This window comes from Triturus cristatus, chromosome 3_2 (genome assembly GCF_964204655.1).
Source record: "Triturus cristatus chromosome 3_2, aTriCri1.1, whole genome shotgun sequence".
NCBI classification, from domain to species: Eukaryota; Metazoa; Chordata; class Amphibia; order Caudata; family Salamandridae; genus Triturus; species Triturus cristatus.
The window spans coordinates 955,497,976-955,522,861 of record NC_140584.1 but is presented as its reverse complement, the minus strand read 5'-3'; the positions used below and the strand labels follow the sequence as shown (position 1 = coordinate 955,522,861).

Sequence of the window (24,886 nt, the reverse complement as noted above, 5' to 3'; positions counted from 1 at the left end):
TTTAAGCTGAAAACCACTTTCTTTCACCAGCTCTTCTGAACCCATGCCGTACCCCCACCCCTGGTCTGTACTGACACGATGACTGTCCACACCCACAGTCTCCAGAAGCAGGGGTTGCAGGTATCTCCCACACCTCTAACCCTGTAAAGGCATAAACACTCAAGAGTACTAACCATAAGCTCCCCAGACCTTTATGGGCCTTCACCATGCTTGCTTTCACATAGTCACCAACAGTCTTCTTAGCCTATTTTCTGCTGTTCACAAGCCATTGACGGTCTTGTCCTCTTAATTTAATGTGCATTTTGCTTTTGCAAAATAAAAGGTTAGGTTGAGATGATTTTGGATACTCTTGTTTACTTGTAACTACAGTATCTTAATTGTCTTTAACTAAAATGGCTAAGAAAACCAAAATCCTAGCAATAATTAAGTGCACCTTATTTTAATTTATTTAGTTTATCATCTTATCTTTGTCTTGTTGTTGTGAGACCTTTTATAAGGATATAGTTCTGATGGCAGTGAACTTTCTAGAGAGCTATTATTTTGTGTCATGTGGTATTTGATTCCAAATCCTAATAATCTACTCGAATAATGCTTCAATGTCAATCACCCTACCCTTTCCAGGGCTAAGACCCTAATACAAATAGGTGGCATCCAATCAGCAGTGCAACTGTACCCAGGACTATGGAGAATCAGTGATAGACAACAGACACTCACCAGAGATTTGCTCAGTAACTGAGCCAGGTCTTGTAGAAAAGGCAAGACAATGGCATTATAAATTGAAGATTTGTTCTTTTTTTGTTTATTTTTTTATTAAGTTATTGAAGAATGAAACATTTCCTAGCTAACGTAACAGAAAGTTTCAATTCTATTAAGGACTCGGAGGCGAGGATTATGCTCTATCTTTCTTTAATTCCAATAGCAGCACTTCAAAGTTAAACAAAAAACCACAGTTCCCATGAACCACAGGGAACATAATACAAAACAATAGAGTGTCCATGGCTAGACAGTCCGATATCCATGCACCAATCACAGGGCTCCTGGGGGTATGTAGTCCTCTGTCCTTATCCATTCCTCCTCTTTCGATGCTGTAGGCCAGCCAGTCCCAGATCCTCACGAATCCTGTTTGCCAGAATCGCCTGCGGAAGCAAAGGACAGTGTAAGCGAGAGCATTGGCTAAGGCTTAGTCCTACAGGGAAGGAATTCCGTTATAGACACTCAAGAGGTACAAGAGAAATGCAAACTCAGAAAGAAGACCTATTACTTACCTCAGTACGAGGGTGGGAAAGGTATCCACAGAACTGATACCCTGGGTGGGATAATCCTCGCCTCCGAGTCCTTAATAGAATTGAAACTTTCCGTTACGTTAGCTAGGAAATTTTTCATTCTATGTCAGGATTGGAGGCGAGGATTATGCTCGTTTAAAGCTTGCTCACCACCAAATGTGCCATATCCAGCACTGGTTTGAAATAAAACCTTTTAAAGGTGGAGTCCGAAGACCAATCTGCCGCATTGAGAATGTCTTCTAGACGAGCTCCCAGGGTAAACGCCTTAGAGGCCATGGCCCCTCTGGTAGAATGAGCCCCAAAAACGTGGAGATCAATGCCCGCCTCCTGCATCACCCAACGTACCCAACGGGCTATCGTGGGGGAGGAGACCGCCTTGTGCGGTTTCCTCAGCGCGATAAGCAACTGTCGTTCTCCGGGAGGGGCGGAACTCGTCCGACATTTCTTCATAAGCTTTGAGGCAGGACACCACGCAAAGCTTAGGAGAGTCCGGAAAAGCAGGATAGGAAATGGAGGTGGTACCGCATTTCGTCCGCCTTCGGATAGTGAAAGTAACCCCAGAAGGGGAGAAGATCCTTCCTGAGACATCCAGCGCCCGGACATCTGAAACCCGTCGACAAGATATAAGACAAAGAAGCATGGCCAGCTTGGCTGGAAGCTCCTTCCAAGATAGAAAACGGTTCGGTTGCCAAGACAAGAAAAGGTTCAGGACCTGGTTCACGTCCCACAGCTGGGAATAACAAGGCTCCGGCGGTAACGAAAGACGGATGCCCCGAAGAAGGCGACAAACCCAAGGGTGCTCACCCACCGGGGAGCCGTCCACTAAGGAGTGGCCGGCCGAAATGGCAGAGCGAAAGGTATTGATGGTTCTATAAGCCAAACCGTCTTCAGCCAAAGCGGCTAAGAAATTTACAATTGAAGTCACATCTGCCGCCACGGGATTGAGATTCCGGCGCATACACCAACGCACCCAACGTCTCCAAGTAGATCGTTATCGCTTGACCGTACTATCGGCCCAGGCCTTAGACATGAGCTTCTCAGCCGTTCCCGAAAGGCCCGGGATCGTCCATTGTCCCCGGTAATCCGCCAGGCCATCAGGGCAAGGGATCCCTGCGCTATGACCGGGTGAGGAACCCCGTCGGGATCGAGGAGAAGAGTCGGGAAGCGGGGTAGTAGGATTGGAAAATCCCAGGAAAGTTCCAGAAGAACTGGAAACCAAACTTGAGATCTCCAAATCGGAGATATTAGCACAATGTCCGCCCCCTGGCGACGCACCTGCGCTGAAACTCTCATTAGCATGGCAAACGGGGGAAAGGCATAACCCGTCTCCTCTCTCCAATCCTGGAGAAAAGCATCCATGCTCGCCGCCAGAGGATCCGGCCGCCAGCTGAAGAACCGGGGCAGATGGAAATCCAAGCGGGATGCGAACAGGTCCACTGAAAACGGGCCCCAGATGCTCTGGAGGTCCGCAAACACACCCGGATGTAGCTTCCGCAGGCTCACGTCCTGAACATGCCGCGAGTGGAAATCCGCCACTTGGTTGTTGCGGCCCGGGAGATATTCCGCCGTGACAGAAACGTGATGGTCGAGGCAATACTGCCAAAAATTCGCCGCCAGGTCGGATAGCGCTCGAGAGCGGGTCCCCCCCAGGTGGTTGATGTAACGCACCGCAGATATGTTGTCCATCTTGAGGAGGACGCAAGAATGGACCGAGTCCTTGGTCCAGCACTTGATCGCGAAGGATCCCGCCAACAGCTCCAGACAGTTGATGTGAAGCTGCTGCTCCCGTGGTGACCACACACCTCCGGTAGCAAACTCGCCACACCATGCGCCCCATCCGGACCTGCTGGCATCGGACTCGATAACGATATCGGGCGCGGAACCGAAGATCGCTCGCCCATTCCAGGCTTCCATATTGGCAAGCCACCACTGCAGTTCCTCCTTGGCCTCGGCCGAAAGGACGACTTTCTGGGAATACGAGAGGCCCCTGCGAAGGTGGCGGGCCTTGAGGCGTTGTAGGGCCCTGTAGTGCAACGGGCCCGGAAAAATCGCCTGTATGGAGGCTGAGAGAAGACCGACTATGCGAGCCAGTTGGCGGAGGGAGAGGTGCGACTGTGCAAGGGACCTCCTGATCTCGTGACGGATCTTGGTTATCTTGCGAGAAGGCAGGCTGAGGGTGGATGCCACCGAGTCGATCACGAAACCCTGGAATACCACTTGTTGGGCCGGAACCAGGACGGATTTTGCTTCGTTGATAATGAAGCCTAAACCCTGAAGGAGATCGACCGCCGTTTGAAGGTGAGCCGACAAAACCCAAGGACATTGGGCCATAATCAAAATGTCGTCTAGGTAGACGATCATGCGCATGCCGGACGCCCTCAAGTGTTCGATCGCGGGCCGAAGAACCTTGGTGAAACACCATGGGGCGGACGACAGACCGAACGGGAGGGTGGTGAACTCGTACACCGTGTCCCGCCACTTGAACTGCAAAAATCTCCTGTGAGGAGGAAAAATCAGAATCGTCAGGTAAGCGTCCTTGAGGTCCAGGCGCGCCATCCAATCGCCGGGCCTGAGGAGATCGCACAAGAGATGGATGCCCTCCATCTTGAAGTGGCGGTATACCAGCCACGCATTGAACTCCCTCAGATTGATAACTGGACGCTGCGTCCCGTCGGCCTTGTCGACCAAGAAAATATTGCTGAGGAAACCTCTGGAATGAGGCAGCGCCTCGACGATTGCCTGCTTGTCCAATAAGGCGGAGACCTCCAGGTCGACCAGTGCCATGTCGGCGGCCGAAAAAGAGAGAGAGCGAGGGGGAACCGACTGGGAAGGTTTCCCGTAGAACTCTATGTGGAACCCTCGGATCGTCTGCAGCACCCACGCGTCCCCCGTGACAGAAGTCCAGGCCTGGAAAAAATGCGCCAGACGGCCCCCTACTTTTAGAAGGGAAGAAGGGAGAACACTCACCGGACGAGTTGGAGGCTCCACTGCCCCGACCGCCTCTATTTTTTCCCTCTGCGACCTCTGGTCGGGTAGAAGTTTCCGAATCTGGCTTGATCCTGGTAGTTGCCATTACCGGAGCCTTGCCCTCTGCCCTGATTAGGACGGCCAGACGAGCGGCCCCTGCCTCGTCCAGCCCCCCGGAAAACACGGGGACGGAAAACTTTCCTGATGGAAGACTGAGCTCTATCCAACGAGGTGAAAGTATTCACAAATTTACCCAATTCCTTAATAAAGGGTTCTCCGAAAAGGCCTCCCTGGGCCACGGAGCCCGCCTCAGAGTCGGCTAGGTCACCAAGCTTGGGGTCCACCTTGATGAGTAAGCTTCGACGTCTCTCCGTAGAGAGTGCGCAGTTGGCGTTCCCTAGGAACACCACTATGCGCTGGGCCCAAGAAGAGAGGGTATCGGGAGAAATCAGTGAGTCTGATAGTTTGGCCTATTCGGCCATATCGAGAATCTTTGTGGCAGGCCCTAGTACATCAAGAAGCTTATCCTGGCAAGCACGCCAGGATCTGTCAATACCCCGCTTGGGGTCCTTGACAAACTTTTGCAATAATGTCACCATGCGGGGGTCTATCTCTGGTGTAGCAGCCACCTTGCCCTCCAGAGAAGGCCGGGGGCATTCCGCCCTAAGACAGCTCCTGGCTGTGGCCTCTAACGGCCGGCGGATCCTGCTGGCGACATACTGGGCAACCTTCTCTGAGGGAGCCCAGTCTGAGGAGCGGGGATGCAGAATATCGTCGGGATCCAACATGTCGGCGCAAAGATTCTGCGCCTCGCTAGTCGGTTCTGGACGGGACGGCTGCCAGGGACGGGATGGGCCGACCTCGTTGTCCGCATCGTCCGCTACATCCCCTGATGGCGCGGGAGTCGTCGGTGTGGGGTTGCTTGCTAAGAACGCCTGCTTAAGGCGAGCGAAGGCATCTATATCCTCTATATCATCTATATCCTCTTTAGGCCGTTTAGAAGGAGGAGGCTGAGTATCAGCAAGAGTACCACCGGAAACGGGGGAGGGCGGAGGAAAGTTCTGCGCCCTGGCTAACGCCTGCTCTATTCGACGCGAAATGCGATCCTCCAAGGGCCCCATGAGCTGCTCAACCGCCTTGTGGATAGAATCATCCACCGCCTCATAAAAGTCCTCATCCCATTGCAGGGACGCTAGGGGATCCTCCTCCCACTGACCGTCCTGCTGATAAGCCTCCTCGTCGTATGACTCCATGTATAGCCAAGGGCTTCAAGCAGGTAAGTGGGGCAGAGAGGGTAACCTCTGTACGAAGGGGGGCTGGGTGTCAGCCTAAATAAAGTGCGGGCAGTGCTCGCGTTATGAAGGGAACAAAGCCCTGGGTCCCACAGCCCTGGTGCGGTGATAAACTTAGGGCACCCTGCCAACACTATATGGGTCCCAATACTGATTCTCCAGAGCGTTATTGAGGCCTAAAAGGTACAGACCCCACCCCCAAGGCGATTTGAATCGCCATGAGACTTGCCGCCTAATGGCAGATACAGACTTGCTGCCTAATGGCAGATACAGACTCGCAATGCGAGCGTTCGAGTAAGCTCGGGGGGGGGGGGGGCGTTCAAATAAACACTGCCTCAGGGCAGAACAATAGACCACACGGGCGTAAATGGCAGGGCAGGCTCCTCGGCGAAACGTCTCAGGCATTGAAACGCGTGCGATGAATGCGCGGAATCCCAGACGTTTCGTCGATGAGGCGCGCGCCAGGCGCCCTCTAGCGGCAGGAGGAGCACCGCGAGCCTGGGCACCACAATGACCGGCCGTTAGGGAGTGAGAACGCTCCCACGGCCGGGCGAGGGAAGACCGAGTAGCGGCTCCCTCGCAAAGCACCTGAAGGAAATAAAGTATTAAAATCGGGCAAAAAGCATTATAAAACTCAAACACAGAAGCTGACAGGAAACGCGTTACAAAATTGAACGCGTCAAATAAATAAAGCCGATCCAAAAGATAACCATCAGCAGACGGCGCGCGCGAAGCGCGTTCTAAACAAACAATCTGTTAACACATTATAATATGACTCAACATTCCCCACAACAAAGTTACTAGGGAAGGGTAAATGAAAGCACTTATCTGGCTGCAGCATTAAAGAAAGAGGAGGAATGGATAAGGACAGAGGACTACATACGCCCAGGAGCCCTGTGATTGGTGCATGGATGTCGGACTGTCTAGCCATGGACAATCTATTGTTTTGTATTATGTTCCCTGTGGTTCATGGGAACGGTGGTTTTTTGTTTAACTTTGAAGTGCTGCTATTGGAATTAAAGAAAGATAGAGCATAATCCTCGCCTCCGGTCCTGACATAGTATTATAGCAATAATACAAACTGTAATAAGACAGAACATAAAACAACATTGATTCACAAGAAAATACAGAATCTTGAATATTTCAGAATTATATCAATTCAAAGAGTTAAAAAGTTAATAAATATATAAATGACAACTATTATAACATGAAATAATTTTTCGAATAGGGGGAATTAAAGAGGAAAGGGAAGTTTAGAAGGGGAAGTGTTATATAGTTATATACCTATCCATAATTGTATAAGTTTGTATATATATCATATATACACATACATACATACACACACACATACAAACACAATCAGGTGCTCTGTGTAAGTACGGTTTTATTCAGGAATATTTAAACACAAGCAAACTTTTCCCAACATGTTTCGGATATCGGCGTCTCCTTGATCGCAGGTTAGGCCTAACACACAGATTCTACCAATTAATATTCACCTTTGTGTAGGGAACAATACAAATGGAAAGAGGACTGTACGAATCAGAAAAATCACTCTCCAATTGATATTAACATGACCGCCATTATTAAGAGAAGGCATTCATAGCTGCTTAAAGATAAACATTCAAAAAATGCAAACATTTCCTCCAATCTGTTGCATAGTAGTTACATTTCACAACCTTGTTTGATAATTGAACAGAATTCATGTACACGCAGCCTGACATATTAATGTGATACAAAAACAGTCATGGTTCATGACAGTAACAGTAAAAGATTATATAACAGATTTTGTTTACCATAATATCCAAAATTATATGACATTCAATCCAACAAGCAGAATGCAAAATTTCTCTTCCAGGGGAGACTCATCAATAGTCATAAGCACTGAATAATCCCCACCCACGTGTGGGATCAAGACCACATAAAAAATACATGTATATGCGTATGTTTAGGTCAAGAAGTACAGAGTATCTTCAAAACATACATATAAACATGTATACATTATATAAACATGCAGCCTAATAACTCAAATAGGCTAATATGCCAAAATTACATGGATTTTTCATTCAATCTAACATATCATTTCTGTAACAAAGAACATACACTGCAACAATGTTCCAACACAGCCCTTTATTTTCAGAGAAAAAGTCAAGAAATCACAGGCAATTAGCCCCCAGGCTGCATAGATGAAAAAACATTACAGTACTAAAAAACTGGCACCCTGCCTTTAAGGATTGCAAGAACCTGGACATCTTGCCTTTAAGGCCTCCAACAGCCCCCTGCTACCATCATGCACCACAGGTGACAGTTAGGTCAGTTCTTTTTTCTGGCTCCTGTGAGGATCCTAGAGCATTGAGCTCGTCAATTTTTTATTTTTCCAGTAAAAAAATTGGTGTATTTCATCTCTACACGACGTTTTGTGACTGCTGGCAGCTTTTTCAGTGTTTTCTGACATTTTTGAATACTTTTTCCTGTCAGAAATACCAGCTTTATTTAACAAATGTTCCTCCTGTGGGGAAAAAAATGGCAAAATCAGAACATTCGGTCTGTATTGTGTGCTTACCATCATCACACAATCCAGAAAAATGTTACTACTGTCAGCAATTCTCCAGAACAACTCTTGGTGACAGGGAGAAGTTAAAGCTACATGCCCTGCTGGAGAGAGGAAAGGGACGATCAAAAAGTGGCCTTGAGAGAATTCCTGCTTTCAAAGAGCCCTCCTCTCAGGAAAACCACAGAAAACTGCGTTGATCTGCTTCCCCAGCATCAAAAAGAAAGCTAATACCTGACTGTTCACCGTCAGCGTCGAGATCGACGTTGGAAAAGCAAAGAAGGCATGCATCGGCGTCGAGGGAGAGATCGCAGTCGAAGCGGCAAGAGCCTCCGTCGCGTAAGTCGACGTCGAGGCATACTACTTCGGGCTCGAAATATGTTGGTCGCGAGAGACCTAAATCGACGTCCGAACCTGGGCTGACGTCGAGGAAGCATCTGTCGTCATCAAACCACCAGTCGATGTGTAGATCTCTGCTGCCGTCACAACAGTCGGCGTCGAGAAGATCGACGTCGAAGACTCCGCCGCAAGCACGCAGGCGGTCAACGCCGAGGACTCCATCGCAGTCCCGTGGACAGTCGACGTCGAGGGAACCGACGTCGAGGGCATCTTCGCACAGACTGGATTCCTCTAATACCTCGCCGCAGAAGCGGTCGATGGTGGCACAATCTGTGTCGTTAGCGAGAGGTCATCGTTCGACATCGAGGGAATGAAATCCTACGGCGCCATCTGTGAAAGTGTTAGATAGGCCGAGGTCGAAGTCCATACGGTCGACGTCGAGGGAGGTGTCATCTTCTCCTGGCATTAACATTGTGCAGATCACACTGGCCGGATCTCCGGTTCCGGGAGAGCAGACTCCGCAGGCCAACCCTTCTCTAAGGTGGCCAGAGAGTACCCGACGCTGGGTGGCTCCACACAGAAGTCCGGGCTCGGATTTCTCCCAAACATACTCTCCTTCTAGAGTATCTGCTGGGCCTCCTCCTACCAAATCCATGAGGGCCTCTCCACGCAGGTCCCCAAGGAGAGCTATGTCTCCATCAGTTTGAAGTTCACGCTCAAGAACACCATGTGGACGTTCTATATCTCGTCGTTCTTATACTCCAAGAAGGACGAGACGGAGGTCTCCCTCATGGTCCTCATCCTCAAGATCATTTATGAGGGACTATTCACCAACATTGTCGGCGACATCCCCTGCCAGAGTGTCTCATATTGATGATATCGGGACTTTTAATGAGGTTCTATGCCGGGGTGCCAACAAACTGAACATTGGTATGTCTGCACCGACTGTTTTTTCATCAGTCCTATTCGAAACACTCCACCACAGAGCTTCGGCGAGGCCCCTACTTCCTTTAGTGCCGGGTCTGCCTGAACTAGCGATGCAGACGTTCCTGACTCCGGCCACAGTGGGGTCAGCCCCCCCACTGTATTTCTAAGAAGTATAAGGCCCTGGATCAGGACCCCCTGTTCCTTCGATCGGCTCCTCCTCCAGATCCAGTTATAGTAGCGGCAGCCAGGAAAACGCATCCAGCAACGACATCCTCCACAGTCCCTCCGGAGAAGGACAGTAAAAATATGGACTCGCTGGGAAAAAGGATTTGCAGCACTTCTGCTTCTGTTATGAAGGTGGCTAGTGCCTCTGTTCTACTGGGGAGGTAGGATAGGTCCCTCTGGGACTCTTTGGCACGATTCGCAGAGAAGCTTCCTAAGGAAGACCAGCAAGATTTCCAGGAAGTCCTGCATGAAGGGGGATTGGTCGCAAACCAAGTCATCAGTGCAGCTGCAGACGCATCGGATCTGGCCGCGCATGGTTACTCCCATGACATTTGCGCTAGACGCTCAGCCTGGTTGCGTCTCACTGGTCTTAAACCTGATGCGCAGAGGAGGGTTGTCAATCTTCCATTCAATGGCACGTCTCTCTTTGGATCTCAAGCAGATGATGAGATGTCCAAAATGAAAACGGAATTGGACAATATAAAGGCTGTCGGCCTGGAAAAAGGAAGGAGTTCCGACGTAAGTACCGACCCTATGACCGTCGCTACTTCCAACAGAGGGTTCAAACCCCTCACTGGTCGACACAGCAACACCTCCAATCCAGGTCTCACTACCATCAGCGAAGACCGGGTCGAGGAAGGTGATCTGCAAGACAGGCACCTTCCTCAGGGAAGCAATCTGCAAACCAACGAGCGCTGGCTTCCTCTATCCCCGTTACCCACTCCGGTGGAGGCAAGTATTATGTTTCACCTGGACGAGTGGAAGAGAATAACAAAAGACAAGTGGGTACTGAATATTGTGCAGAATGGCTACTTACTCAGAATCAAATCCCCTCCTCCATTAGTACCTCCTTGAGAAAGTTTTGTCCAGAAACACCACTTGTTGCAAGCGGAGGTAAAGAGCCTGCTATTGAAAGATGCCATAGAAGCAGTCCCTTCTCTACAACGAAGGAAGGGAATCTACTCTCGTTTTTTTCTTGTACAGAAAAGAGGTCCTACCAGAGAGTACAGGCCAATCCTAGATCTGAGACTTTTGAACAAATTCATCCGCAAAGAGAAAATTCGGATGCTAGCGCTGCACCAAATCTTTCCTCAACTACACCAAGGGGACTGGATGTGCGCCACAGATCTGCAGGACGCCTAGTTTCACTTACCGATATCCAGAAAACATCTGAAATTCCTATGTTTTCAGGTAGCTCTCCAGCATTTTCAGGTCAAAGTTCTCCCTTTTGGACTCAAGTCAGCCCCACGCACGTTCTCAAAGTGCATGGCAGTAGTGGCGGCTTTTCTGCGCAAACAAAAGATATTCATATACCCTTACTTGGACGATTGGCTACTGAAGAGCCCGTCACCCACTCTGCTGCAGAGCCATCTCTCATACTGCCATCAAGTGCTGAGCAATCTAGGTCTGTAAGTCAGCTACAAGAAGTCAATCTTCAACCGACTCAAAAAATCCACTATCTGGGTGCTGCCCGGGACACGGTAAGGGCAAGCGTGAGTCCTTCGGAGGAGAGATTATCCTCAATCCTGCCTCTTCATCGTGCCGAACGCCAGACTGCACATGCACCCTCTACAGCAAGCTCTGGAGGACCAGTGGACGCAGATATCAGGTCGCTAGGAGGACTGTGTGTTTCTTTCTCAATCGGCCAAGGATTCCATCAGATGGTGGATTAAACGTTCACATCTGCCGAAAGGAGTCTCTTTTCACCAGGACTCACCTACTCAGACGATTGTCACTGATGCTTCTCCACAGGGTTGAGGGAGTCATTTGGGCCCTCTTCAGGTTCAAGGACTCTGGTCAGTGACAGAGTAAGGATACCACATCAATCTATTGGAACTGAGAGCGGTGCATCTCACGCTCAAATCACTGCTCACGTATTTTCGTTCAAGTTCCCTGTTGGTTCAGATGGACAACACCACAACAATGCATTATCTGAACAAACAGGGGGGAACCCGGTCGAGACCTCTCTCTCTAGAGGCTCAGACCATTTGGAAATGGCTGCTCGCAAGGAATCTGTCCATCTTCCAGGAACTCTCAACGTCCAAGCAGACGCCCTGAGTCGGGACTTCCTCGAGGCTCACGACTGGCTCCTACACGACGACGTTACGCAGGACATCTTCCACCACTAGTGAGTTCCATGCATTGACCTGTTTGCAGACGCGTCAAATGCAAAATGCCCTGTCTTCGCCTCCAGGTTTCACCAACCTGGGTCCCTAGGGAATGCATTTTTGATAAAATGGTCTCATTTCCTCCAATCCCACTGATACCGATGGTGGTCAACAAGTTCTACAAGACCAAGACCAGAATGACACTAATAGCACCAGAATGGGTTTGTCAGTGTTAGTACCTGGACCTTCTTCAATTATCAGAGGTACCACACAGAAGGTTACCATGCCGACCAGACCTACTATCCAAGAATGGGGGGAAGGTGTTTCATCCCAACCTCTCATCCCTACAATTGACAGCATGGCTCCTGAAGTCCTTCAATACGGGCGCTTAGACTTGCTTTCTGACTGTATGAACATACTTAAAGAAGCCAAAAGGCCTTCCACCAGACAGTTGTACTCTTTCAAATGGAAGCGATTTTACTTATGGTACATTGATAATGGTCATGATCCCGTTCAGGGTCAAGAGCAGGTGATTTTACCTTATTTGCTGTACCTGCCTAAATCAGACCTTCAATTTTTCTCTATAAAGGTCCATCTCCCAGCTATAACAGCATACAGAAAGTCTCCTATGCAGGTTTCCTTTTTCCAGATTCCAGTAGTTAAGGATTTTCTTGAGGGATTAAAAAAGGTCTACCCACCGATCAGAGCTCCTTCTCCTCCTTGGGAGCTTAATGTAATCCTAGCTAGATTGATGGGTGCCCCATTTAAAGCTATTCACAAAGCTTCCCTTCAACATCTTTCATGGAAGACCGCTCTTTTAGTGTCCATCACCTCTGCTCGCAGAGTTAGTGAGATCCAAGCTTTGTGCTGTAAAGAGCCCTATATTGTTTTTCATACAAACAGAGTGGTTCTTAGAACCCATCCGAGTTTTCTACCTAAAGTAGTCTCGGATTTCCATATTAATCAGGCCATCACTCTGCCTACGTTTTTTCCTAATCCTTCGAACCCTCCCGAGAGGTCTCTCCATTCACTAGACCTTAAGAGGGTTCTGAAATTCTACTTAGACAAACCAAGGCGTTAAGACAATCAGACTGCCTGTTTGTGCTACTTCCAAACGTTTCATCTCTAGATGGATAGTCTCTTGTGTCACTTTGTCTTACCAGTTAGCCAATAAGTCCCTTCCAAGCAAACCAAGGGCTCATTCTACCAAGGGAAAGGCCTCAACCACGGCTCTCCTTTGAAATGTACCTATTGCAGGAATTTGTAAAGCGGCCACATGGCAATAAGTACATACTTTCACTCGCCATTACTGGTTTGACTCTGACGCGCAGGCAGATGCTCAGTTTGGGCAAGCCTATAATTCATCCTTAAAATGTTATTTTTGAGGTATTTGTACTGTTGTTCGTCCACGGGAAAGTGGGTATGGGCTTTCTATTCTATTCAGTGCTTATGAGTATCCCCTGGAAGAGAAGGATAAGTTACTTACCTGTAATCCTAGTTCTCTTCCAGGGGTATACTCATCAAAGTCATAAGCAACCCTCCCGCCTCCCCGGACGAGTATAGACAGTATAATATCGTTTTGCACCTTGCGCCAGGTTTCCTTTATCTTAGTACACCGTAAAAAAGTACTGACCTGTCACCTGTGGTCCATGATGGGAGCAGAGGGCTCTTGGAGGTCTTAAAGGCACGGTGTCCAGGTGCTTGGAATCCTTAAAGGCAGGGTGCCAGTACTGTGCCAGTACTGTGATGTTTTTTCATCTATGCAGCCTAGGGGCTAATTGCCTGTGTTTTCTTGCCCTTTTCTCTGAAAATAAAGGGCTGTGTTAGAACATTATTGCAGTGTATGTTCTCTGTTACAGAAATGATATGTTAGATTATTTTCATTTAATGAAAAATCCATGTAATCTTTGCATATTAGCCTATTTGAGTTATGGTAGGCTGCATGTTTATATAATGTATACATGTATATACGTATGTTTTGAAGGTACTCTGTACTTATTGACCTAAGCATACACATATATATTCATTTTTGTATGTGCTCGGGGTCCCGCACGTGGGTGGGGATTATTCAGTGCTTATGACTTTGATGAGTGAACCCCTGGAAGAGAACTAGGATTACAGGTCAGTAACTTATGCATACTGCACAAAATAGCAAGCTCATGTGAGTGGGTCATATAATCCTTTGTTGCTATATAAGGCCCTATTGCTTCATGTACAAATGAAATGAAAAGGCATTTGTAGAGCGCACGCATACTCCAAAGAGAATCCCTGTGCTGAAAATAGGAAATGTGATCGTCTCATTTCATTTGTTGGTAAAACCAGATTTTTAGCTTCTTCCTGAAAATAGGAAGCTCTGAGATGGCGCAGAGTTCCCTAGGGATTTTATTCCATGCCTTTGACCCAAGAAAAGAGAAAGAGCTTCCACCAGTTCTGGCCCGGTGAATTTTAGGAACATTGGCTAAATAGCTGTGTGTCGATCACAGAACTTTGGGGAAGGGGGTAATATGCACATACCTTCCTCCTCGGGTATACACAGCACCCTTCTCATGGAGGGCATTATGGGCCATGACCAGTGTCTTAAAAAGATTCCTCTTTTCGATGGGGAGCCAACGAAGGGCCCTCAATTGTGGAGTCATATGCGTTCTAGGAGCCAGAATAAGAATTATTCTGGCTGCCACATTCTGATTCACCTATAAACAACTTATTTTCTGGGAGGCCTAGGTAGAGAGAGCATTTCCATAGTCAAGCCTGGAGGTGATCAGTGCCTGGGCCACTGTTTTCCTGGTTTCTACCCATGGAAAAGGATTTTTTTTTTCAAAGAGCGTAATATCCCAAAATAATAACCCAACAGTGCCTGATTTTAGAGTTGGAAGGACAGGGCACTGTCAATTTTGATGCCCAGGTTTTTTACTGAGCTTTGTTGTGTACCTAGGGGGGGATGTCTTGAGGCCACCAAGTCCTCCAAACCTCTGGTGAGGAGGACCTCGCAAGTGGAATTTCTTTCCGTGGACGGTAGACCATCATGTCAAATAATGCATGGGTCAGTGGATGGTGGGCCAGCGAGTCAATACATGGGAAGTTAGCAAGGTGTTGAGAATGATTACAGAGCTAACTTTGTTGAACTCCTTAGCTGTGTGCTCCAAGAGCTGTAGTTTATAGCGGCCTGCAATAAATCCTTCTTGTATGAGTGGATTATAACCGTGTGTCCGCCTATATGGTCTTTAAAATGCTTCTGTGCTCCATGAGGTTTCCTTTTCTTTCAATAACACAGAGTCTATACAAGCAGTGCGGCACCATCATGTGCTGAGCTGGTGAAACACAGTCTGATTCTGAAATATTAAGAGCAAGGTGGAACAGAGAGTACATCCCAGTTTAATACACAAATAGCGTGTGATCAGCGTCCTGCTTCGTAAACAATTCGACAAGTAGACTGAGCAGTGCTGACATGGGAATCCTTGACAAGTTGTATGTCTGGTGTGCATGGGAGCGCACAGTCCTGTCAGATGAAGGATTAGTCAGGGCTGCCAAAAACAGTACCTATCATAGACAAGGAAAAGTTCTGCAACCTGAAAACGTGGGCTATTTAATGCTGTCAGCTTCACATGTGTTCAGTTAATTTACAGAGCCATAGCGCTGAAATAGGCAGCAGAGAATTTAGGTGCAAAGGTGCGTAAGGATCGGCTGTGGGAGTCCTCCAAAATTTGAGTTTGGATACCTGTTCAGGTCCGAGAAAACAGCTGTCCATGATAATCTTTGGTATCCAAGATAGGTCTAAAAGGATCTGAACCAAGTCATATATTTACAATCAATTATTATAAATAGAATTCAAATGATCACTCCAGATTAATCTGAAATCCAGGCATTGTTCTGGCTGTCATGGACCTACATTGGACACCTGTGACCAATCGTCTGCTTGATTCTGGAAAACGTTTAATGCAGTATTGCTTGGGTACGGCTTAAAAAATATATGATAACGCTTGGTGTTTTTTTTTAGGAATTTTGACTGTGACATTCAGTGCACAAGAAAATATTTTTTCATGACACCTGGGGTTCCAAATGACGTGTGTTTACGTTACTATATCTGTGTGTTTGTATGCTCTTTGTGCACAATCCCTTTTTTTGTGTGTAATGTTTGCATTGCGTACATTTTCTGTGGATGTTTTCACATGTTGCTTCAATATTGCTTCACACTCTAGAGTTTACAAACAAACAATGTCTTCCCTGAGAAGTTTACTTACCTTCCTAAACATTTCTAAGCATCCATGCCCACACCCAGTAAATGAGCTTTCATGGTGACCGAAGCAGAAGACCCATTTTGTCACTGCTCCTTATATTTTTCACAGAAACCTGTGGTAATCAATGCAGGTCAACATAGATCATTGGTAACGAGAGGCAGGGTGGAACATGTTGCCTGTGGTGAGTAAACGGGGGTTGCTCGCAGTGCTGTTTCAGGCACGGAGGGGAGCCAGTTCAGCAGGGGAAGTCCCCCTCCAAAGCACCCTGGACAAATTAATTTACAAACAATACTTCGATGGCATAGGAGCGCACACATTATTGGTGTTATAGTATTATTAAAGTTCTAATACCAGCTTTCAGTTTTCTCGGGGCCTGCAGTTGTCACATCTGTACCAGGAACTTCATAATACCCACACGAGCTGTAGTGCAACTCTGCCACCACAAATAGTTAGTGTAGGACCAGGACAGCTTGTGCGTGGTTGGGCTGCTTTACTCGCCCTCGCTGATTGAATCCACCAGTCGGTAAGAGGTATACACAGACATGTAGACAGTAATTGGAAAGCACAGTAGCAAGGAGCCCTCTGATTGACTGATAGAAACGCGGTCACTGCAACCTGAGGCGAGCTGCAATCAACTGATCAAGACCTCCTTTTTGTCAGCCCTATGGCCTGGCCATTTGGTTTTTCAGGTTAGCTTAGTCCTGACTTAGGTAAAGTGGTAAAACACCTATAATCTGCAAATCTAAGTGGAATAGATGTTTTGGGCTCCCTCGTCATAGCGGGGATCAGCGAGTAAATTTTTCAAGACCTGTTGTGACACTGATTTTACCACCTCTGAGGCCAGGGGGTTGCAAAAGCAGTACAACTCACACACAAGAAAGGACTACAGGAACCCCCACCAATATGGGGCTACTCAGGGAGAAAACAGACACGGGTTGAAAAGAACATCTAATTACTGGTGGGTAACCCATTTGGTTGTTAAGATTGCCCTTACCCACTAGTAGTGGCAAGCTTCACCATTGGGCCGCTACTACACCATGGCGCAGACCAGCGCTCATGGTGGAGCGCTGTTTATCCAAGAAACACATTTTTTTCTCTAACGGGATCCCTACTTCAACAGAAAATATGTAATTAAAACTGTCTAGGTGGGTACCCCCATACTTTAATATGTTCCCACTTGGAAGGATTAAAATCTAGTGAGTAAATTGGAGTGCCTATGTCTCTTTAACCCAATTACTTTGTATCAACATGTTTCAGGCAAATGCAACTGCCACTATGGGCCAAATGGCCTTCATCAGATGACCGATCCCTTCTCATAAAGTCTCTCTTGTTCAATATTAACATGAAAGGAAAAGATTATATAAGTCCATAATGCCCTCTGTAGACACACTCGGGGCCTACCTGAGTTTCACTATAAATTCTCCAAACATGGGTGCAGAGTGGGGACGTCGCCCTGTAGTCACACTTTCGTCAAGGTGCGACGTTGCTTAGGTTAGCACCTCTGCATCATCCGACGATGTTGCAAGAAGCAAGCTATGGGTTTCAGCTGCGACCCCTGAGTGACATCTGTGAATCTTTGACAGTTATAAGTCCATAGTTCTATAGACAACTGACAACATAAAAACCTGTTTTCAATCCATAATTTAAAAAAAATTATAAATCTATTCCCTATAACCTGATATAAGCTGTGGGGGAGGGGATTCTGGGGTTGGGGGATGTACCTACAGTACTACCTTGATGTCTTAAATCTGATTTTACTAAAAATGTATAAGCCACCTATAAAAAGTTGAAATATAGGAGCTTTGGCCAATCATAAATAAACAGCTCTACTGTGGCTTCCACTCAGATAGATTCACAGCTGCATCGTTGGTGCTGCTCATAGTCATCTAAAAACAAAGGTTGGCAGATGCATCTCCATAAGAACACTCAAGTTGGGCATTGTTTATCGACTTGTAGAGTCCTTGGTATGTGACCGCTACTAAACTGAGTCGGTTGCGAAAAATTAGAAGGTGGGAATTATGTGTTCAGTGATACCGACATACATTTAGAATTTGAGCACAGGGAGGTTAAGAGATTTGACAGGAACTGCATGTTGGTTTGGCCATATGCTAAAGCCATAATCAGAGCCCAGGTCTCCAGGTTCCAAGGTGATCAACTTAAGCTACTAGATTTCTGTTTGTGGTGTTCGATGAATCTGGTTTCTGAACACTATCACCTTTCTTTCTCATGTACCCTTTGTTGCTTATTGGTTGTGTTCCCTATTCTGTGCAGGTTTACGTGCGAAGGGCCTACATTGCCTATGAGCTCAACAGCGTGCAGCATCGCCAGCTGAAGGACAACACCTGCGTGGTAGAATTCCAGTTCATGCTGCCCACCTCCCATCCAAACAGGTCAGTCATTGTTCCTTCTGCAGGGTCTCGCGAGGGGCAGTCTGTGTCCATGTGGCCTTTGAGCTGCTAAGGACAATTAAGTGGAGTGCAATTAGTAAAAAACAATAGAGAGAGACTGGAGAGAATGAAGACTGCATTGAGATGCTAAGAGAGGGAGTGAGAGAAAGAGAGGGCCCACTCTCCTGTGTGTGTCTTAGCGAGAGTGCAGTCATGTTGACAAAGGCCAGTGCCAGCTATGCTAAAGAACGAGAACTCCTGGAAGAACGAATGGGAAGAAGGCGAGGATGTGTGTGTAGACAGAGCCATTGTCAGCCACAAGTGCAGGAAGTGGAGTGGAGAGTGAGAGGATGTGCTATAAATCAAGGGGGAGCATGCAAGAGAATGAGCTTGGAACAGAGGAAGCAGGGGTGTGTGCATGTTGAATGCAAGAAGTTGCTATAGACTGCATTTGAGAGAGCACTAGAGTGAGAGTTCTAGGGTGAAAATATAGTAGCAAAACATATGGAGATGTATGGAATGTGAGCAAAGGATGGACGAGATGAGAGCTCATAAGTGAACAAGTAATCAAAATATAAGGGGTTCTGTGTCAATTTGGCAAAACATCATTTTTTTTTTAAGGAAATAAACCGCAATCTTGAAAGGAAGAAACCCTTTTTATGCTACCTATATTCGAACTACTAAGTAGCCGCATTCTCAGTAGCAATAAATTGAAGGAATCGAATGTTTTGTGGTTGATATGTACTGATTCATCTTACATGTATGTAGTGAGATACATATGTTGCATTTGATGCTACTGGTGTCTCTGTGGTGTTCCCAGGCCTTATTCTACTGGTCTAGAGCACATTTAAGAGCAGGCAGGGGGCTTTCTTGTTTAGACCCTAAGGATGAGGAAAACAGCGCGGTGTATCCATTGTGAGAAGCTTCTCATCTGGACTACAACGTGGTGCATAAATGCAGGAAATGGAAAGGAAAAACAAAATCTCGTCGGATACATACTCCTACTCCAAATGGGAGAATGCCTTTCTGCATTTAGAAAGGGAATTTGAAGTATATTGATTGGATGAGGGTATTATCACATCCAAATGTGGTCTCATCTTATCCGTGGGCTTCCCGCTTTCGGCAAACCCTGACCGAGTACTGTATAGTAGGATGATCAGAGTAGGGTATTACCAAGTTCGATTGCTTGTTGGTTTGTCGAACATTTCCATTGCCAGAACTGAGTGAAATACTTTAGTGTGATTGGCATATTATTTTTTCATTCTTTCACAGGCTGTGGAACAGGGCTTTAGTTGCCTCATTCACCTAGCGATGAGCGTATTTAGTAGCTTTTGGTAGTTGCAAAGTTTGCTGAGAATTGTTGAGTTACCTCTTTCTCAACAGTGTACAATGAGACTGGAGATGTCTGTTCCATTTGCCTGTTCATTCTCCTCTAGAGTAAAATGAGATTGTACTGGGATCACTATATGCCTGCCTTCATTTTCTGGTGATGTTAATACTTGAGTGACAATGCCAGTAAGGTTCTTTAAAAATGGGTTGTTTGGATTTGGTAAAGAACGGTTTGACTGTAACAATTGTTAGATCTCCAAAGAGTCTCTGATTTCGTTAGTTGAAAGGAGGATGATAATAATAATAATAATAATACAGCATTTTGTAGAGCGCGAACAGCTACCTCACAAGGAGGTGTCCCGGCGCTGAAGACCGCTGGGGAACCCGTCCTGGCTTTCCCTGTGAGATGGTCCCTTTCTGGGTATCTCCAAGGTGAAACCAGGCCTCCCCGGCGTCTGTGGGGGGCCGTTGTAGAGATGAGGCAAGCTTAATGCCCAGAGTTGCCGAGTGTGTTCCTGGTTAGAGTAGGTACCGAGGCGAGAATAATCAAGTCCGTTTTGACCCTGGTCCACGACCCTGCCGCATCGGGAATTGAACCCTGGTCCCTGGCCGAATCTCAGCTTACGGGTCTGCCGCCTCTAACCAGTGAGCCACACCTCTCCACAATAGAATCGCATGAGTCTGTATGGTCACTTTCAAGCTCTTTGTTGCATTACAGTTCTTTTTTACTTTGTTTATGAATCAGAAAAAAGCACAAACGGAGGCTTCATGTTTAGACCACAATTTTTAATTGTTGTGTAATTTAAAAAAAAATAAGAATCACCAATCTAAACCCTCACGTTTGTTTCATCGAAATTGTTGGGTTCTTCTGAACAGTATCTCCTTCTTGAGGGTTAGAGTGTCATATTTGAGGTCCTCGCCTAAAAAGGAACCAGTGTCTTTCCTGAGAAGAATATAAATCGGCGGTCTGGCTTTCAATATGGTTTGTGGACAAGCCATTATAATTTAAACCTTTTTACTATTATGATTGATATATTTACCACAGATGGCCCCACTGTATGCATACGATCACTCTTCATCTCAATAGTTGTTTTAAATGAGGATTTTTTCTTCTGTGTACAAAATGGGTAAGTACTACACTCATGATCACAGGTAATTATTAGTTGTTTAAAATTAAGAATGGCGTTCAGTAAACCTCTAGTTAAATAAGACACCAGGGGCCATATGTAGAAAGCAAAATTGCGATCGCAAACGCCGAAATTCGCCGAATTTCGGCGTTTGCGATCGCTATTTTGCTAAGTGGTATGTAGGAAGGCAAATCTGCGTGCAAAATAAGGATTCGCTAAATTTGCGGTTCCTTATTTTGCAATTGAATTTAAGGAATCGCAATTTTTGCGATTCCTTAAATGCAATGTAAGAAGCACCAAAAAAGTGCAATTTGGCCTTAAGGAATCGCAAATTACCACCAACTACAGGTTGGTGGTAATTTGCGATTTCTTTCAAAAATGCATATTTTTGCATTTATTCAAGTGGCATGTGGTGCATACACATGTCCTTAGGGCATGTATGTGTGCCACATGTGCACCCATGCTCATTTCAGGGGTGCAGCAGGGTGTCCTTTTGACACCCTGGCACACTTGAAATTGCGTTCTCAATTTGCGATTCTCTAATTGAGAATCGCAAATTGAGAATGTCTTCCCATTCATTCCTATGGGCCTCTGGGCCCATAGGAATGAATGGGGAGGTATTCCTTAATTGCGAATGGCAATTTGCAATTCGCAATTAAGGAATATGTAGGATTCACAAAATTATTTGCTAATCCTACCTACATTCCGTTTTGCAATTCTCTAATTGCGATTCCCTAAAAATTGCAATTAGAGAATCGCAAAACACGTTCTACCTACATATGGCCCCACATCTTCAAATGGGGCATATTTATTATTTTAAAAAATGTAGATTTGGACAAATACCCACTAGTAGTAAGTAGTGACAGTTGAGATCTTGTGTAGTTTTTGTGGGGTGAAATGTGTTGTATTTGCTTATGAGTATAGTAACTTTAAATACCTGCCTTATGCTGGACGTAAAATCCGCGTCCAGCTCCATATCAGATTGTTTGCCCAAACGATGGGGCTGTCAGAATCTAGGTCTGCAGTAGATATTTTTTAAGACATAAAAAGAATGCATGAAGGACTGGAAATTGAAAAGACCCCTGCTCTGATGGCTAAACATTAGGGTTTTTCAAACGAGTGCTAAATGGTGGTTAGTCTTTTTCTGTGAGGCATTTTCAAATATTTCTGGGTGCTGCCAAGATTTTAAGCTTGAGAACAATATTAGACATATTTAAAAACAGTTTTAATAATAATCCAATCTTGTCTAGCTACCCTATTAGTAAACACATTGTCTAAGATTGTGTATAACATTATTCTTGATTGCAGAAACGATCAGTCGGAATTAAATAATGTCTTGCATCCTGTGCACATAGGCTTTTGTAAGCACCACAACATTCATGATCCTCCTACAGCAACTTGGGGCTAAGTATTCTGCCAGCAACAAAGGGTTGGTATACGCGACCTTCTTTGATTTCACCAACACTGATCAGGTTTGAAGCGAACTTAATCAGCTGTAATATTCTGAAGTCTCCTTTATATTCAGTTTGGGAAACCCCATCAGTAGATCTGTTCATGAGACTACCAATACCATGGCTATCATTAATCACAAATTCAGGACGAGGATCCTTTCATATATGTAGAAGTACCAAAGGATGCTACTCCCTCAATATCAGAGGTATTCAAGCAGAAATTGTTAGTTCTTATTTGGCTGGAAGCACAATTTCCGGGAGAATCAAAAATTACACTTCACTCAAAATAGGGGCTTTTCTGTGTTCAAGCCAATTGTGAAACACTCATTGGCTGTGTAAGTGTTTAACAGTTTAGATGGTTGTTGTTTTTCTGTCTTATTTCCTCGTGTCTTTGACGTTTCTTGTTTGCCCATCCATCCTCTTAGCTCTTTTGGCAACTGCAGCTGCCACCCTCTAAGGTTTCAGATGATGGATCCCAGTATTCACTGATGACCAGAGCAATTCATTAACAACTCGAACTACTGACTAACTTTATAAATCTGAATGAAAACAAAAGCAGTATCCTTTGTACGTCTGTCAAACATTTAGCGTTGGCAACTTGGGGAACAACATGTAGGATGCTTGGACAAATGTCACCACTTAGACCAAGCTGAGAAAGACTTTCATAATCAAAGGAAATCCATTGGCCCAATAAACTACCTTTGTTTACCTGGAATTCACTATGATCGAATAATTGCATGGTCAAGGCAAAAAGAAACCAATGCTACTATTATGGTACAGAATGCAAATGTTGTCCTGCGATGCAAGAGGAACATTGAAGCCCCCACACTAAAGCCAGTTCTTGAGATATATAGGCCGAAAACAGTTGTTTCTCCTCGTTATGGGGCAGAATTGTGGGCGTTTCGTGAGGCCAAAGTGTACCAGAAGATCAAAAACTGCTTTTTGAAGTCTCTGCTATGCCTTGGCCTTAGCACCCCAGTGGTAGCGCTGAGACTCGAACTGGGCATACATAATCTCGACTCACACATATGCCAGAAGCCTGTCCTATTCTGGGCAAGTCTGTGGATGAATTTGACGAAGACCACTTGCCTAAAACCAGCCCTGGACATAGTAAACCGCAAGGTTAGCAAAGAGGTTAGATGGTTACAACAGGTGAAGCTCACTTTGAGAACCATTGGCTACTCAGAGGTTTGGGTGAATCCTTGTGAAATAAAGAAAACCAGTATTTAAGCCATTAAAGAAATTTACTGGAAATCCAAACTTTCTTAAATACAAAAACTCTGCAAGGATAGGAGGTTTTTTGTTTGTCTGTTTGAATTTAAATGTTGTAAGATATTGACTTTCAATGTACACTTAATCCACCAAGAATCTGCTAGAAGCCCCGTCATGTTCAGATTAAACATCCTATCTGTCTTATCTAATACCAAGAATGGAAACAAGTATAATACTGACCTCAGAGGGACTTGAATTTAGGTGGACGTGAAACCTTGACACATTTTATGTGACTTTGCACTAAAGCTCTTTCCTTAGGGAAGTAGTTACTCCGCCCCTGTTTTTAAAATATAAAGTGAGGCTCTGCAAGGAGGCACTGGAGTTGTGACAGTGAACGGATCTTCCAGGAATCATCCTAACTTTGGCGACCTACAGTGTGTCAGTTTAGCATATTAGGGGAATGTATTCTTCGTAAATGTTGTGGTCTTACATTTCTCCTTTTCGATCCGTGAGACCAGCCTGTAACCTTTTACTCTGTATGTTAAGCTACAAAATATTTCTGTGAAACACTATTGGCCTGATTTAGATCTTGGCCGACGGGTTACACCATGACAACGGTGACAGATATCCCGTCTGCAAAATGTGAGTCCCATTATAGCCTGTGGGATTTATATTTTGGTGGACGGGATATCCGTCCCCATTGTGACAGAGTGACTTGTCTGCCAAGATCTAAATCAGGCCCCAAGTGCCTGATGCTGTGGTAAGTTGAATAGTATACTGATTTCATGGATCTGGGTCGGCAGGAAAAGAAGAGTGAGTTTGATGCGGAGGATCATTGAGAGAAAAGACTTATGGCGGTTTCAGTGGATGTCAGGGTGGTCATTAGATACCCCATGATTGGAACAAGAGTCCCAAAAGACTACCCTAGTGTGGAGCATCCGCTTTCTATAGTCTGGGAAGCTGTGGTGGACAACGTGCTTAAGAAGACACCCTTTGGCAAGGCAACTGAATATTTGGTGCCTCCAGCCTTTTTGCTGGACACAGCAAGTTATGTGTTTGAGGAGATGGTGGCTGATGGATGTAATTCGCTGGATGATTTGTATAACAGGGAGGTTTTTATAACATTTGAGGAGGCACAGCAGACTTCTGAGGTGAACCCGGGTATATTTCGTCAGTACTCCAAATTATCAGACACTGACGGTGAGATTTGGCCTGAATTTCCATCTCTGACTGAGTCCTCCCAGACCCTGGAGTTATTGATTGATGCGAGGTCCATTAGAGTATTTATCTCACTACTATATGATATCATCCAAAGTGACAGGAAGGAAGCACTGCTAAGGGCATACGGGCAGTGGGATGCTGATCTGGAGGATCCCTTGACTTAGACTGAATGGAATAGGACCTGCCCATTGGTACAGGAGGTTGCCAGCAATGCTAGTTTTAAATTGATATGATT

The 24,886-nt window shown here is 45.8% G+C and overlaps 1 protein-coding gene across 5 annotated transcripts in view; it reads left to right on the top strand.

Moving 5' to 3' along the window:
* Window positions 1-24,886, top strand: part of ACACA (acetyl-CoA carboxylase alpha) — a 938,215-nt gene that overhangs the window by 335,075 nt on the left and 578,254 nt on the right. For all 5 annotated transcript variants that reach the window (XM_085649480.1, XM_085649478.1, XM_085649479.1 and 2 more), the window contains one exon: window positions 18,196-18,314. In XM_085649480.1, coding sequence (XP_085505606.1) covers window positions 18,196-18,314 — 119 coding nt within the window. The remainder of the gene's footprint in view (window positions 1-18,195; window positions 18,315-24,886) is intronic.